Below are 18,223 nucleotides of genomic sequence, written 5' to 3'. Positions count from 1 at the left end.
TTTTTCTTCATTCTTTCATGGGATGTAGAAGCCAGTATTTATTGCCCATCCATAATACCCCTCTATCTAAGTGGCTTGTCACGCAGTTAAGATTCAGCCACATTGCTGTGTGTCAGAACTCACATGTAGGGCAGGCAAGGATGGAAAAGTTCCTTCCCTAACAGGACATGAATTGTTTTAAAATAAAAAGACTCACGAATGATTTCATGGGTCACCATTAGACTCGCATTTGTGAATTTGCACCCTGCACCAAAAACATTAGCTCCAGCCCATGAGTTACTACTTCAATGATAAGACGACTGTACCATACTCTCTCCTGAAAGGTGCCAATTTTTAAAATATTCGTTTGTGAGATGCTGATTCATACTGTTCACTGGGGCAGCACTGACTACTCATCTCCACCTGCCCAGAGGACAGGTGGAAGTCAACCCACAGATTGCTGTGGGTCTTGAATAAAACATAGGCCAGACTGGATGAGGACGGCAGATTCCCTGCCCTAAAGAACATCAGTGAACCAGATAGGTTGTTTACAACAATTAACAATGGTTACACAGACACAATTAGGCTAGCCACATTAGGAGACTATGGGATGTGACCAAAGGCTGCACTACAACAAACTTTTAAAGACCACCTTAAAAGAAGGAAAAGGAGACAGGGAGGGTTAAAGAAAGAATTTCAGAGCTTAGGGCCAAGGCAAGTGAAGATGGTATCTATTAAAATTCAGGATGTTAGAGGCCAGTTTTTGAGGAGCACAGACACTGACTGCTTTGTGGCTGGAGGAGATTACAGGAACAAGAGAGTTGGTGGGACTTTAAAACAAGGCTGTGAATTATAAAAGTCAGGACGTTGCTCAACTGGAATCAGCACAGCTCACAAGCAAAAGAGTGAACAGGACTCGGTATGAGTAAGGACATTAGGAACAAAATTTTGGATGACCTCAAATTTAGGGCAGGAAGCAAGAGGCTGGCCAAAGATGTGACAGTATAGGCCATGTCTAGTGGTAACAAAGACATGATTGAGGGCTTCAGGAGCAGAAAACCTGACACTGCAGAGGAGAGAGATATTATGTAATATGAAGCAGCCTCACAACGTATCTAATTTTCTGAAAGAGTCCTCCTTTGAATTAAGGATAATTAATCACCACTAGAACATTAGAGACAAGTATTCTGGGGTGCTGGGTATCAAGCATGCTGAGCACCACCCAGGTGCATTAAGAGAGTTTGTTCTATCAACACTGCACTGGGAATTGGCAGCACAGATTCCATGCTCAGTTCTCTGGAGTGGTATTAGAACCAACAACTTTCTCATTAACAACAGTGCTACCCACTAAGCCACAACTGTGTCCACTAGCTGTTTTGTTCTGACCCTGTAAAAATCACCAATAGCAAAACACTGACTAGAAAAGTTAATTGGAACAAAGGAACGGGATGAAAAACACTTTTCATCTTACATGATCAAAGCCTCCCATTCGAAGAAGTTTTCCTCATTGATGGGACCTGCGAATGGCAGAAACAGAATCACTTGGTTATAAACCCAAAATCCAGTGAAAGACAGTTACCACCTAGCTGCAACAAGATTGGTAAATTAATTTGAAACCTCATTGGGAAACAAATGGATCTCTTGTATGGTGATTGGAAGATATGTCATGAGAGGGGAATTTGCCAATAAACATAAAATACATCAGTACATCCACCAATGCTTTTATTCCGTGGCATTTCTACGTTTAATTGAAATTGATTGCATGACTTTGTTACTTTGCAAAAACGATAACCTCTAATCATAAATTGTAAGTATCTTCCTATCAACTTTTCCAAATACTCTCAACCAATTGTCCCGAGCATTCCTTGAATTCAGGTGTTTGAGATGATTAAAAGATTTGACAAGTTTTAAGAGGGAAACTATTTTCCCTGCTAGGGGAGTCCAGAACAAGGAAGAATAACTTTAAAACTCGAGCTGAGGAGCTCAGTTCTGATGTAAAGTAGTACTTGGTCATATAAAAGATAATGGAAACCTAGAACTTCTCTAAAAACTGTCAAGACTGAGGATCAATTCAACATTTTAAACAGACTGAGATAATACCCTTGCAGAACAAAAGTTAAGGGTCACAGAACCCAAGATAGCTTAATGAAGTTAAGATGCAGATCAGTCACGAGTTAACTGGAGGAGCTAGGTCTCAATGGCACCAAAGGAAAACACAGTTAGTGTATAACAGGCTTAATGAGGCAATTCCTATCATAGCTGAGGACATTGGAATTTACAATGAAAACGTAAAACTGAGAACAGAATGCGTGCCTTTGCACTATGATCCGATTACCCTCTGCCTTCTCATCCGCTTTAACTGGAAGATTCCACTTGTCTTTGACATGTTGTCCAGGCATACGACAGGAAAATACAAGTTACCACATGGCAATCAGCAGGATGTAAATAATATTTACAGATTATTCACAGATGGAGTCTCTTTCAACTCTGTACAAGATAACTTTCCTGTCCTGAAGAGAAAATGGCTCAATCTATCAAAATGTTTTGTTAAAAGATATCTATGCTTTCTATTCATAACAAGAATATATTCCACATTCTCCTGATTTACACATTGGATTTAATAGTAAAAGACTTGTGGATGCTGGAAGCCTGAAACAAAAAATAGAAATTGTTTGAAAAACTCAGCAGGTCTAGCAGCAGCTAGACATCAGTGATGATGGCTCACTGGAGTTGAAACATTAATCGTTTTTGTCTCCACAGATACTGCCAGACCTGCTGAGTTTCTCCAGCACTTTCTATTTTTAGGTTAGATTTAATAATGACCATTTTAGATTCATGACATAGATTTGGACTACCTAACAAGTGAAAACATTTCTTCAACATCTATACTTATTAGGAACATGGAACTGAGATATCATGGCAATTACAGAGACGTGGCCCATGGATTGACAGGACTGACAGCTTAATGTTCCAGGCTATAGATGCTACAGGAAGGATTGAAAAGGGGGGCAAGAGAGTAGAGGGAGTGGTGTTTTTGACAAGGATAACATTACTGCTGTATTTAGGGAGGATACTCCTGGGAATACATCCAGGGAAATTATTTAGGTGGAACTGAGAAATATGAAAGCGAAGACCACTTTTTTGGGATTGTACTATAGACCTCCGAAAGTGGAGTCGCAAGATAGGTAGGATAGTAAAGGAGGTTCTGGATTAGTGGTGCTGGAAGAGCACAGCAGTTCAGGCAGCATCCAAATAGCTTCGAAATCGACGTTTCGGGCAAAAGCCCTTCATCTTCCAGCACCACTAATCCAGAATCTGGTTTCCAGCATCTGCAGTCATTGTTTTTACCTAGTAAATGAAGTGTTTGGTATGCTTTCCTTTATTGGTCACTGCATTGAATATAGGAGTTGAGGTCATGTTGCGGCTGTACAGGACATTGGTGAGGCCACTATCGGAATACTGCATGCAATTTTGGTCTCCCTGCTATAGAAAGGATGTTGTGAAACTTGAAAGGGTTCAGAAAAGAGTTACAAGGATATTGCCAAGGTTGGAAGGTTTGAGTTATAGGGAGAGGCTTAAATAGACTGGGACCATTTTCCCTGGAGTGTCAGAGGCTGAAGAGTGAGCTTTAAAAAGTTTATAAAATCATGAGGGGCATGGATAGGGTAAACAGACAAGGTCTTTTCCCTGGGATGGGAGAGTCCAAAACAAGAGGGCATAGGTTTAATGTGAGAGGGGCAATATTTACAAGGGACCTAAGGGACAACATTTTCATGCAGATGGTGGTGCGTGTATGGAATGAATCCCAGGGGAAGTAGTGGAGGCTGATATAATTACAGCATTTAAAAGACATCTGGATGGGTATATGAATAGCAAGGATTTAGGGTGATAGGGTCCAAATGCTGGCAAATGGGACTAGACTTATTTAAGATATATGATTGGCATGGATGAATTAGACTGAAGGGTCTGTTCCGTGCTGTACATCCCTATGACTCTATGCTTTTATAATTTTAAAATTTAAAAAACTTTTTATTAAGTCACCTCTCAGCTTCTCTTTCCTAGAGAAAAGAACCCAACCTGTTAAGTTTTTCCCAATACTTATAATGGATAATGGACCGACAGAAGAGACACAACAAACAGTGAGACAAAGTATCGTACCTCTGATAACAAGGAAAAGACAAACACATAACCTCAACACCAAGTAGAGGGAAACACTAAAATCACTAAGAAACGATTACAATTTAATCATACTACCAGCAGACAAAGGCAGAATGACGGTCATCCTGGACAAAGCAGACTACATCCAAAAAGCGCAACAACTACTTGCAGATACCAACACCTACCAAAAGAGGGAGTCTGACCCCACCCCACAGCTCACCAATAGGATAAACAACACACTGAGGAACCTAGAAAAAAAAAACGGACAGATAACCAGGTTTGATCTACAAAGAATGAAACCTGAAAGCAACAACACCCCCAGATTCTATGGACTACCTAAAGTGCACAAACCAAACATCCCACTCAGACCCATCGTATCACTACCAGGGACACCATCACACAAACTGGCCAAAGAACTACAGCAGAAACTGAAATACCTGATCAGCGGATCCAGACGCTCTATATAATCAACACAGGAATTCTTGGACATCATCAGAAATATACACATAGACAAGGAAGAAACTATGGTCTCATTCGATGTAACGGCACTGTTCACCTCTATCGACAAAACCCTAGCCAGAGAAACAATAGCCAACCTGCTGGACATACAGAACAGACAACAGGACATTGAACCCATCAACAAAGACGGCATACTCAAACTACTGGACCTGTGCCTCACAACACACTTCACATTCAACAACCAAATATATGAACAAATCAACGGCACACCCATGGGCTCACCCATCTCTGGACTCATAGCAGAAGCGGTAATGCAAAGATTAGAACAAACAGTCTTACTGCAAATTCAAACCAAACTCTGGGTCAGATATGTGGATGACACCTTTGTAATAATTAAAAACACAGAAATAGAGAACACACACCAGATCATCAACGCCACATTCACAGGAATCCGATTCACTAGAGAGGAAGAAAAGGACAACCAACTCCCATTCCTAGACGTGATGGTACAGAGAACACCGAACGGAGAATTCACCCCAAAGGTATACAGGAAAGCCACACACACAGACCAAGTCCTAAACTACGAAAACAACCACCCCAACACACACAAAAGAAGTTGCATCAAGACACTATTCAAAAGGGCCACAACACACTGCAGCACACCAGAACTGCAAAAGGAGGAAGAAGAACACCTATACAATGTATTCGCCAAAAACGGATACCCTCGCAATTTCATCAACAGATGCCTAAGGGAAAGACAACGGGATGAGGACATGCCGCAACCCAAAGGACTAGCCACACTACCATACATCAGGAGCATTTCCGAACTGACAGCCAGACTACTGCGACCACTAGGACTCATAACAGAACACAAACCAACAGCCACTCTCAGACAACAACTCACCAGAACGAAGGACCCAATACCCAGTATGAGTAAAACCAATGTAGTGTACAAAATCCCATACAGGACTGCACAAAACACTACATAGGACAAACAGGAAGACAGCTAACGATCCGCATCCATGAACACCAACTAGCCACGAAACGACACGACCAGCTATCCTTAGTAGCCACACACGCAGATGACAAGCAACATGAATTTGACTGGGACAACACTACTATTATAGGACAAGCCAAACAGAGAACAGCCAGGGAATTTCTAGAGGCATGGCACTCATCCACAGATTCAATCAATAAGCACATCGACCTGGACCCAATATACCGACCACTGCAGCGGACAGCTGGAACTGACAACCGGAAGCGGCAGATACAAATCACTATAAATGCCGGAGGAAAGATCACAGAAGCGCTTCACAGGAGGCTCCCAAGCACTGAGGATGTCACCTAGACAGGGGATGAAACGTCTGCAACACAAATTCCCAGCTCGGTGAACAGAACCATAACAACGAGCTACAAATCTTCTCACAAACTTTGAACTTATACGCTCTGTACATTTTTCTCCAGTGCTTTTATATCCTTTTTTGCAATACAGTGACCAAAATGATTCACGGTGTGCTAAATGTGGTCTAAGTTTTCATGACTCCTGGCAAGTACATCAAGTTATAACAGTAGGAGTATGTGACAACAAGTTAAAATAAAACTTAAAGACAAGAAATACTTTTACAATTAAGTTTGAAGAAGTTATTGTGAAATATGCAGTTTTTTATTTAATGAGAAATGCATAACAACCTACCGTGAATTTTGAAGAATCTGGTTCAATATTATATGCACAGAGTGGAATATGCACTCAAAGATATGATTACTACACATTTTTCTTAATAGTACATTAATGCAATTTACTGTCTTCAGACATGTGGAGACAGGGAGTTGATTGGAAATTAAACAATGCAGAATTTCTTACCTGCTACAATTCCTTCTGGAGGATTTAGTGTCAATTCTGCAAAATAACATAACAAAGGCAATTACATTGAGAATTTCTGTGCCCTGCTACCCGGTACTTCTGAACAATATCATTATTCATAGTTTAAACAAAAACTTGTTGAATGAAAAAGAAAAATTAGCATATTGCTTAAAATACAATTCAGACAGCAGGTTTCTATGATATGGTGGTGTTAGCTGCATGTTTAGAATACGTCACCTGCTCTTTCCAATGCCCATAAACATTAGCCACACAAACAAGAAAAGAAAAACCAGGTGATCAGGTAGGTTGACAGATGGAAGGGGAAACCTAGATAAAATACTCGCAAAATATGGAAATACTAGTAAAGCTGTACGAAAAGAGCAGAATTTCATAACGAGGCAATAAAGGCCAGTAATTCTGAGGTTGGAGAGAAATAGTCTAATAGGACATAGGAAAGGAAGTTGAATTCTACATCTGGCCCATGACGTAGCTGAGCAGTCACAAAGCCATAAAACTGAAAAAAAAACTGGTGCAATCCCAAGTAAGGAAACTTTTGACTTTGCTGTGTATAAACATTTACTCCCTGCCAACACAAATAGCTGTTTTCAAAAAGGGCTGTTTATGCGACAAAAGATTAAATAAACTGTTAAAGTAGGATCCTTTAGGGGAGACGAGGCAATATTATGACCTGAAATAGGCAGGTATGGTGAATTAATTTTTCAACGCTGTTGTCAAAAACAAAGACTGTGGTCAAATCTAGATCCATCTTTATTGCCTCGGGAATCCACAGTATTGAGAGGTCAGTCGAGCATGTATTGAAGAAAATTCAAGGTATTAAAATGCCCGTGGGGCACTCAGACACACGAGAATGCTTAAGGAAATTGATGATGCCATGAACAGCATCTCCACAAATTCCTTCAGAATTGAAGCTGCTTCTGAGGACCAAAGGAAACATAATATTCTGGTGCCTAATGAGGCATGAACAAATCCAGAGACTGCCAAGAAATGTACATGAGAGTTTTTCCAAGAGATGACAAGATTGTTCACCTCCAGTAAAAAGTGCTAATTCTACATTAAATACATTTCATTGTATGCAGGTGGTGAGTATTAACTAAAGTTCATCTGAGCTTCTATAAAATAGATACAGACTGAAAACTGGTGGGATCGGGTAAGGAGATGTAGGTTTATAATGTGTAACTCTGTAAATACATATCACCAACTGGCTTCCTGGATAAGAATGCAAATAATTTGCTTTTAAAAGCATTATTTATTTAAGGCACTGATATTATAAATAATCAAAGGCTATGTTATGTATCATTAGGATTAATCAGAAGACATCTGACAAAAGGTCAGACTGAAATATTTTTCGTTGATGGAGGCTCCTGGAATTAACAGCATATTAGACTGGTGTCTCAAAACCATCTTTGTAAGAGAAAGTAAGAGAGGTTGAATGGGAATGTTGAGAGGTTTTATCAAGGTTCTGTCACAGGATCTCTACAATTCATAAGTCGAATGATCATTCAGGGCTTACTGGTAACACTCAACGTCCAATTCAGAAGGATAATGGCTCAAATCATACTTTTGAGACATGAGCATAAAATCATGCTAAGTATTAAGTGCTGTATTGTCGGAGGTGTTGACATTTGAATGAAGCCTTGACTACTTGTCAAAAGGTGAATACAAGACATTATTTCAAAATAAAACAAGAAAATGCCACAGGTATCTTGAGAAATATTTATCAGCAAAACAGGTTAGTTATCCTTTATCTCATTGTTCTGTTGGAGTTGCTGTTAATGGCATTATCAAGGAAAAGGATACACAGATGAAGGGATTGATCAATTACGTACTTTGTCTAAGTTTCCAAAGTCAGATTCTACTGCCTAACATTGAACATGGCAACGGCAAGCAAACCAAAAACATATTGCTCTCGGGACTCAAAAAATTCCAAATACGCAAGTCGAAGAAATAAAAGTCCTAACAATGAACAAGATGACACAGTATATCAAATTCACACACACAGTCTCTTGCAGAAAACAGTAAGACAATTGCGGAGAAAACGTTCCAGCTTTCCATCTCATTGTCAGGTTACACAATAAAGAAAGAGAAGTAGATGGGGTTTTTGTGGCAAACAGTGGTTAAATGGCTGCAAATAGTTAATTAGGAAAATGCTTTACTCCAGATTTTTATTTCATTCAAACTTCCACCATCTACCATCATGAGATTTAAATTCCTGATCCCAGAACATTGGCCTGGGGTTCTGGGTTGCTGGCTCAGTGACACTACTATTACGCTGCTGCCTCCCTCTCATATGCTTGAAGTCTTCAGCACCTGGTGGATGAATCATGGGCTAGAATAAATGTCAGCACACTTACATTTTACTTCCATAAATTTCTGATCAAAATGTTGTTTTTAGTATGGTGCCCCTTTAAGCTGAAAAACTATTTTTAACCAATCTATTCAGACATGTTAGGACACTTCCATGGCAGTTGGTACTTTAACAGAGACCTTCTGACTCAGAGGAAGGGACACTACCAATGCACTACGTTTTAAGAAGCTGAATACTCTGTTCAAGATGGTGACAGAGTAGCATGCTCCAGCCGGAGCTCCATCTGCTCATCTGCTTTTCTCTTTCTTTCCCCCCCTTTGCTGCAGCTTTTCTTGCCCTCGCCCCCACCCCGCCCAACTTTTAACTTCTTAAACTACCCTACCTGCAGGGAATGGAGAACACAGCAGGCCAGCTTGGGAAGCGAGTTGCGGCCGGAGGCCAGAGCAGGAGCAGAGCGAGCATGGGCAGAGTCCTGGAAGCCAATCAAGGCTGGAGCCCAAAGTGGGAGCAGAGCGAACGCGGGCCGAGTCCTGGAAGCCAGTCATGGCTGGAGACTGGAGTGGTAGCAGGGCTAATGCAGCTTGAGCTGGGAGCCGAGTTGCGGGCTGGAGCCTGGAGAGGGAGCAGACCAGGCCCAGGCTGACCAGACGGAGCGAGTCTGTGGCAGTGGTCAGCACGTGCAGGAAGTGAGGCCTCATGTTCTAAAGTTTAGTGGGTACAGACCCAACGAGAAAGGACAATAACTTGAGTAGTTTGAAGATACTTTTTAAACTGTATTCCCACACTCGTCTATTTTTTTCTACTATTTCAATTCTGTAACAACACAAAGTATCTGTACCTAGCCCTAAGATGACACCATAAGGCAACATTATAAACTTTTCACTACACTCATTTAAGTGCGCATGACAATAAAGGTCATTATTGATTTTTGAATATAACTAAATGAACTAATTTAGGTATAAAGAGATACTTGTGTAAGAATTCTAAACAGACATGTCTGGGACATTGGGTAATTGGGTCATAGTAAGAGGAAGACATATGCAATGCTGCATTGCACAAATAAACTAAAAGGAAAGGATTCACATCTACTTTCATATTATAGTATCTGGTTCCAGCTCGATTTAACATTGCTGTGTGTAAACCAGCTGTTATATTTCCTAAACTGCAACAGTGACGGCTATGGTATTGGTTAATTATATATAATTATTTAGAAATTTGGGTTTCAATTGCTTATTAGACTTAAACATGTATAGGTTCAAGATTGAATTGTATTTATACACTGCTGATTAGAAGGGTAGACATAGTTTTAATGTAATTTTTGATTTCTGAGAGTGTTCACGGTTATCTATTTAGTTTGGTCATTTCATTTACATGTATGTAAACACCCCCCTCCTCCCACCAATGTGAATAGTTCTGTGTTTTAGAAACCATGGATAGAAACAAGGAGATATTTTGCCATTGCTTAGCAACAAAGTCTCCTTTGACAGAGGAAGACAGAGATCAAGAAAAGTTCTTTTAGCAAGGCAGAACCATCCAGTAGGTCAGTGTGTGGACAGGATTGTTTCAAAGAGCTAAAACACCTAAAACATCAGCAGTGCAGTTTAGCAATCTCCAAAAGAGTCAGGACAAAGGAAAAGAAGACTCGAGTGCCTTAGAACTTAAAAGAAAAACCACAGAAACAGAATGCATCAAAGTGTCAGATGAGTGGGCATTCTACAAGGCTGTTGAGTTTAAAATATACAGAGGAACCTCAATTATCTGGCATTCGATTACCCGAATTTCTGATTATCCAGCAAGATCGCATGGTCCCGATGCTTGGCTAAACTATTATCTGGGATTCGATTAACCCAACGAAATACTCCCTGCTGATGTCCTTCAGATAATCGAGGTTCCTCTGTACATGTTAAGGTGTAAGTGAGCTCTGTCAGCAGTTTAAAGGTATTGTGTAACTGTGGACTCTAATTCCTTTGAGCAGTAAAATCTTCTGAGGATTTTTACATTTTAAATCTTAAAGTTTTTCTTACATTCCCTTTGTATTTAGGGAGAGAAAAAAAAGAAACAATTAATTCCCCCAACCATCTTTGTTTATCTTTCGACTCTAATTCAACCAATTTCCTTCTCCTCTGATCGCCTGTTTCTCAATCTTTAAATCACAGCGGTTAAAGAGATAAACCACAAGTGCTGTATTAACTAGGGTCCTAACATTATCCATGTTGCATTTTTATGAGCACATATGTCAGCAAGTTACAATGTAAAAAAAATTTCTAGCTGAAGAGCAAGGAAAAGAAAGTCAAACTAAGGGGGCCTATTGCAGTATGCCCTACTCTGGCTCATTATGTTATTAAGTTCATGCAGAAGGGGTGGAGAATGATGTGACTGTACATTCCTGTTGTTGGGAGTGTGTACAATGTTCTTGTGAAAACTAAATGAGGAATTTTTCACCTTATATTCTTCAATACATGTTGGAGGAGAGTAGACAATCACGAAATGCCTGAGTACTTTGTAATGACTGCCAAGGCAAATCATTTGGTTTTGCGTGACTCACCTACCCTCGAGTTCCAGTTTACAATAATAGCTTCACTCAAACAGCTGGATTAACAATAAAGCATATTACTGAACCACTCAACCTATTAACCTGACACACAGCAGTCCTTTCAATCAACAGTGCAGAGTTACTCAATGTAACCACATGATCAAAGAAGCCAATTCAAATATGTAAACAGCTCGTGGCCAGTTCCAGAACTTCAGTTCTCCAAACAGCTGTCACAATAAGAATTCAAATAAGTCAGATTTGCAGAATTAAAAAAACGTTGGGCCTTGGATGGCATCAACCCACTTTTCAGAGTTTATGTTTGTGCCCTAAGCAGGCCAGAAAGATTATGCTATTGTGAAATTTTTAATTTGACATTTATTTAAGCATTCTACCAGTTTCATTAATAATTTTCCCAGCAAATACTACAGTTTCCTTAAATTGAAAAAATAGCAAGAACCAGACAAAATGGATTAGAAATAATAGTTAAGTCAATCATCCCCCTCACTCACTGTCTGTAATGTCATGGGGATTGACAGAAAAGCACAGAACAGTTGAGTTTATTGCAATGCAGGATTACACACAGACTGAAAACTAATCTACAAGATTTATGTTCTTGTTTGGTGTTGTATGCTTGCATTCCCTGCTTTTATCCCCACAGTTGCATTTTTGTTCCCCAAAATGGCCTCACCCATTGGGAATATAACCAGCATCAGAGTTGTGTACAACAGGATCCTGAGCTGGACGGAGGCAGGTATCAGGATTTGGCAATCAGAGCCCTTCTAGCTCAAAGGAGCTTCAAAACCACAGTCAGCACTCACCGTGAACAAGAAATATTAGATGTGCATCCAGTACAATAACTTAGCTAAAAGCGTGGGAGCTGAAATTGAACCTTAATCCCAAACTGTGGAACCACATGTTAAATGTTTGCTAACAATGGGCAGGTCAGATTATCTGCTATTGTGGGGGAAAAGTCAGTAGCTCACACAGGACTAGTTTACTTAGGGTTATCTGTCTTGACAGTGTAGTCATATAGTATCCTGGCCACAAAAGAACTGGTGAAATGATGAGATATTGAACTGAATTTTCAAGTATGATGTTTGGAACATTTCCATCACTTAGAATGATTCAGATCTAAACTCTGTTGATAGAATTACAGTTCTGTAAATCACCAACTGTGACAAGCTTTTGTTCAGAAGACTACTGTAGTCTCAAAAGGAAACACAGCACCAAAAGAATGACAATCACTCCTTTACTTCAAAGCCTAAAGGTGAAATATCAGGTGCATATTCCAAATCCCAAATTAAACATTATATACGCTAATGACAGAAAAAAGCACAAGCCCAAACTTGGTAATTTTACAGAGATGTTAGTTTTAATACTCTATCACTTCACCTTATCACGTAGCTTATCTATTTTCCTGTTTTTTGAGTTAGGTGTTGGGTTTAATCCTGCTCAAGGAACTGGAGCTCATTATCTCGTCCAATACAGGAATGAAGCAATATTGCAGAAGGACCAATCTGTTAACTAAGATATTAAACTAACAGAGTCTGATCTCTCAGGTGGATACAAAAAAAAAATCCATGTCACTGTCTCTAAGAGGAGCAAGTAAATTGTCCCTGGTCAACATATATTCCTCAACTAAAACTGAAAAAGTTAATCTTGTTAGTATTTTTTGTGGGAGCTTGCCGTGCTTCAATTAGCTGACTGTTCCTTGCAATATTCTGGATTAGTGGTGCTGGAATATTCCTGATGAAGAGCTTTTGCCCGAAACGTCGATCTTACTGCTCCTCGGATGCGGCCTGAACTGCTGTGCTCTTCCAGCACCACTAATCCAGAATCTGGTTTCCAGCATCTGCAGTCATTGACATATTGCAAGGAACAGGGTAAAAACAATGATCACACCTCAAAAATACTTTGCTAGCTGTAAAGTGAGTCAAAACATTGTGAAAGTTGCTAAATAAATGCAAGCTCTTTTCCTCTTTCCAATTTGCACAGAAATAATTCCAATAAATAAAAATATACAAGTTTGGAACATTTTCCTGTGATGAAGGAGTCAAGGTTGCTGTTGGTATTAGATTTCAACTGATTTCTATTCTTAGTTTATATCCAAATTATTGGTCAGAGTACTGAGTCCAGGAGTTGGGAGGTCATGTGGCGGCTGCACAGGACATTAGTTAGGCCACTGATGGAATATTGTGTGCAATTCTGATCTCCTTCCTATCGGAAAGATGTTGTGAAACTTGAAAGAGTTCAGAAAAGATTTACAAGGATGTTGCCAGGGTTGGGGGATTTGAGCTATAGGGAGAGGCTGAACAGGCTGGGACTGTTTTCCCTGGAGCATCGGAGGCTGATGGATGACCTTATAGAGGTTTATAAAATCATAACGGGCATGGCTAGGGTAAATAGGCAAAGTCTTTTCCCTGGGGTGGGGGGAGTCCAGAACTAGAGGGCATAGGTTTAGGGTAAGCGGGGAAAGATATAAAAGAGACCTAAGGGGCAGCTTTTGCCACACAGAAGGTGGTACGTGTATGGAATGAGCTGCCAGAGGAAGTGGTGGAGGCTGGTACAATTGCAACATTTAAGAGGCATTTGGATGGGAATATGAATAGGAAGGGTTTGGAGGGATATGGGCCGGGTGCTGGCAGGTGGGACTAGATTGGGTTGGGATATCTGGTCGGCATGGTCGGGTTGGACCGAAGGGTCTGTTTCCATGCTGTACATCTCTATGGCTCTATGACCTCTACAGAAAGATGTCAGAATGCAGGAGTGTGTGCTTTAGAACAAAAAAAAGGATCTAGTGACAGTTATCATTTATCCCCATTTCAGCCTCAGCGTGACAAAGACAGAGAAAGTGAGGGAGGAAAGGAATGGCCTTTTATTCTTTTGAGTTCTAGGAGATCACTCTAATCTCTACTGGACAATCAAAGGTTATTACAGACACTGCTACCACAAAATATATCAGAATCACAATCAGAATAATAGAGTTCAAACACATTTAACAGGAGAAAACAAGATTAGAAAGAAGGAATTTGTCTAGAGTATGATTGAGATATATGAAAGATCTGGCATTGTTCAGTAATATTCTCAGCCTTTACCACCGAGGAGGACATGGTCAGAAGATACATTGGAACACCACCCCATCTGAAAGATTTTCTCCAAGATGTACAGCATCCTGACTTGGAAATATATCACAGCTCCTTCATTGTACTTCTCATGTAGGTGACCTCTACTGCCTTCCGAAGATACACAAAGTCAAAGTCAACACACCAGGATGTCCCATCGTATCAGGCAATGGGACCCTGTGCAAGAACCTATCTGGCTATGTTGAAGGTACCTTGAAACCCATTGTACAAGGGCCCCCCCCCCCCAGCTTCTGTCATGTCACTACAGATTTCTTACAGAAATTCAGCACCCATGGACCACTCGAACCGGGAATATTCCTCGTTATAATGGATGTGCCAATACTCTACATCAGCATTCCCAACAATGATTGCATCGTGACAACAGCCTCAGTACTCAATACCAACAACTACCAATCTCTGAGCACTGTGCAACAACTGTGCACTTCATCCTCGACCACAACATTTTCACCTTTGACAACCAGTTCTTCATCCAGACACACGGAACAGCCATGGGGATCAAATTTGCACCCCATATATAGCAACATTTTCATACACAGGTTCAAACAAGATTTCTTTTCTGCATAGGACCTCCAACCAAGACTATACACCAGATATATTGATGACATTTTCTTCTGGATCCATGGCAAGGAGTCACTGAAACAATTACACAGTGAGATCAACAAGTTTCATCCCACCATCAGACGTACCATGGACTACTCTTTAGAATCTGTCTCATTCTTGGACACATGCTCCTCCATCAAGGATGAGCACCTCAGCACCTCACTCTACCACAAACTCACGGATAACCTCACAATGCTGCACATCTCTAGCTTCTACCCTAAATGTATTAAAACAGCGATCCCCTATGGACAAGCCCTATGCACACACCAAGATCTGTTCAGATGTTGAGGAACGTGACAGACACCTGAAGGTGCTCAAGGATGCCCTCAAAACGGCATCAACTCATCAACAGCCAGTTCCGACGTGCTACAGCGAGAAACCGTCATGACCTCCTCAGGAGACAGATACGGGTTGCGACCGAAAAGGTACCCTTCATTGTCCAGTACTTCCCGGGAACCGAAAAACTATGCCATGTTCTTTGCAGCCTGCAATGCATTATCAAGGAGGATGAGCACCTCACCAACACCTTCCCCACACCTCCACTGCTTGCCTTTAAACCACCAAACTTCAAACAGATCATTCTTCATAGCAAACTACCCGGCTTACAGGACAACATCGAGTATAACACCGTACAACACTGTCACGGCAGCTACTACAAGACATGTCAGACTGTCAACAAGGAGACCATCATTACACGTGGGGATGCCTCCCACCACGTAGACAGCAGGGACTTACGTGACTCGGCCAATGTTGTCTCTCTCATATGCTGCAGGCAAGGATGCCCTGTGGCATGGCACATTGGCAAGACTGAGCAGATGTTATGACAACAGATGAACAGACACCGTGCAACTACCAGGTAAGGGTGTTCCCTCCCAGTTGGAGAACACTTCAGTGGTACAGGATATTCCGCCTCGGACATTTTGGGTGACCATCCTCCAATGCGGACTTCAGGACAAGCAACAACGCAAAGTGGCCGAGCAGAGGCTGATAGCCAAGGCTAGACACACACACACACACACACAAACACACACATAAATTTATGTGTTGAATCTGTATTTTCAGAATTTTATTTTTGCTCAAAAAAAATGCATAACCTATAGTCAGTCCACCTAAGATTCTGCAAATCCCACTTTAGAAATAGAACCAGTCTGACTCAAGATGGAGACACAGGCAAACTCTAACCTCACATCTTTAATGCATTGTCTGAGCTGAGATGACACATTTTGTTAGAAACCTGAAGTTGTCTTGAGAATGTGACTTAAAAGAGTTCTGGGATTTACATATTAACGAACCAAAACTAGCAAAACCATTCTAGAAGATGAAAGACTTAATCTAAGTTTGTTTAATATATTTCAGCCGCACTACACAGTAACCTTTTGCTATAAATTCTGTGTCTTATGGTCTTGCTCCACAACCACCTGATGAAGAAGCAGTACTTCGAAAGCCTGTACCTCCAAATAAATCTGTTGGACTATCTGGTGTTGAGTGATTTTTAACTTTGTTCACTGCAGTCCAACACCAGCACCTCCAAAAGCAAAATATATCGTACTTCGGTGCACGAGCAGGTTAAACAACAGATGTTAGGATGATACAGCTCTGAGTAAAATTGAAATAAACCAGTCTGCAATAGAATTAAGGATGGCATCTGTCATTTACAGGGCTGGTTTGATAAACTGTGAGATCATGCAAGGAACCGCAGCACCCTCTGGTGACAGAAAGCAATAGCTACAAGAATCACACAGAATAGAATTAAATAAATACAAAGCACTTTGGATACTGGAGATCTGAACTAAAAACAAGCAATGCTGGAGAAACCTAGCAAGAGAGAAACAGAGTTAATGTTTTAAATACAATATGACTCTTTAGTGTTGATACTGCCATACCCGCTGAATTTGGCAAAAGTGAGGACTGCAGATGCTGGAAACCAAAGTTAAGATCAGAGTGGTGCTGGATAAGCTCCTCAGATGCTGCCTGACCTGCTGTACTTTTCCAGCACCACTCTGATCTAAACACCTGCTGAATTTCTCCAGCAACTTCTGCAAAACTGACCCAGAATTTATTCAAATAATTCTCTGTACTTCACTTATTGCGAACAACTGCACGTCAGTGGTGGCTCAGTTGGTAGCACTTCGACCTCAAAGTCAGAACCCTTACACATTCAAGATCCATTCCCGAACTTAAGCTCAATCATCCAGGTGTAATAATTAAGGAAGTTCCACTGAACCAGGGTCCTGTTTTCAAAGATGACACAACTGAAGCAATATGAATGACAAGGGTACCACACTTTAGAAAGAACGTGAAGCAATTTGGGACAGTGGAGAACACAGTTAGAAGAATAGTTCCAGGAATGGGGACTTCAATTATACGGAACGATTGAAATACCTAGCTTGAGAGATTTAATAGAGGTTTACAAAATCCAAAGATCGTAACTTCAAGCCCCACTTCAGAATGTAACCAGACTGGAACTCTTGTGCAGTGCTAGAAGTACATTGTACTGTCAGAGATGCTACCTTTCAGATGAGATTTTAAACTCCGCCCTCATGAATTGACCTGAAATATCCCATCACACTATTTCAACGAAGATTGAATGAGTTCTCCCTCTTACCCTGCTGTTGAACTATTCTTCAACCAGCATCACAAAAACATGTCAACTGATGAGTTGAATTGTACTCATAATGAGCAATGATCTCTTTAACTTTACTCATACATTCACATATAAAGGATGCTGCTTTGGGTATCATGTGGTTCTTAGTTCTTTCACAGGATATGCAAAATATTTATACTTGAGTCCCTTCCCTCACATCTTCGCATGACTTACTTTTTCTCAAAATTTCAACTTTCCAATTTCCACTTTTGTCTCAACATCATATTATTCATCAGAAACTCTTCCCTTTCTCAACTTACACATTTTCATTTCTGCTAGGTTACTAACCAACATCCATTAGTAGGTAAAAACAAGGACTGCAGATGCTGGAAACCAGAGGTGAGGTGGGGGAACTCTGTGGCCCAACATTTCAACTCCCCCTCCACCAAGGGACATGCAGGTCCTGGGCCTCCTTCACCGCCGTTCCCTCACCACCCGACACCTGGAGGAAGAACGTCTCATCTTCCGCCTCGGAACACTTCAATCCCAGGGCATCAATGTGGACTTCACCAGTTTCCTC

At 40.8% G+C, this 18,223-nt stretch overlaps 1 protein-coding gene across 1 annotated transcript in view; it reads right to left on the bottom strand.

Moving 5' to 3' along the window:
• Positions 1-18,223, bottom strand: part of ube2g2 (ubiquitin-conjugating enzyme E2G 2 (UBC7 homolog, yeast)) — a 47,718-nt gene that overhangs the window by 24,021 nt on the left and 5,474 nt on the right. Inside the window, exons 2-3 of the mRNA XM_072578514.1 lie at positions 6,458-6,493; positions 1,451-1,496 (exon numbers count right to left, since the gene is read on the bottom strand). Of these exons, the coding sequence (XP_072434615.1) occupies positions 1,451-1,496; positions 6,458-6,493 (82 nt within the window). The remainder of the gene's footprint in view (positions 1-1,450; positions 1,497-6,457; positions 6,494-18,223) is intronic.

Source organism: Chiloscyllium punctatum, chromosome 10, assembly GCF_047496795.1.
Source record: "Chiloscyllium punctatum isolate Juve2018m chromosome 10, sChiPun1.3, whole genome shotgun sequence".
NCBI classification, from domain to species: domain Eukaryota; kingdom Metazoa; phylum Chordata; class Chondrichthyes; order Orectolobiformes; family Hemiscylliidae; genus Chiloscyllium; species Chiloscyllium punctatum.
The sequence above is the reverse complement of the archived record's forward strand: the minus strand, read 5'-3'. Positions and strand labels throughout refer to the sequence as shown.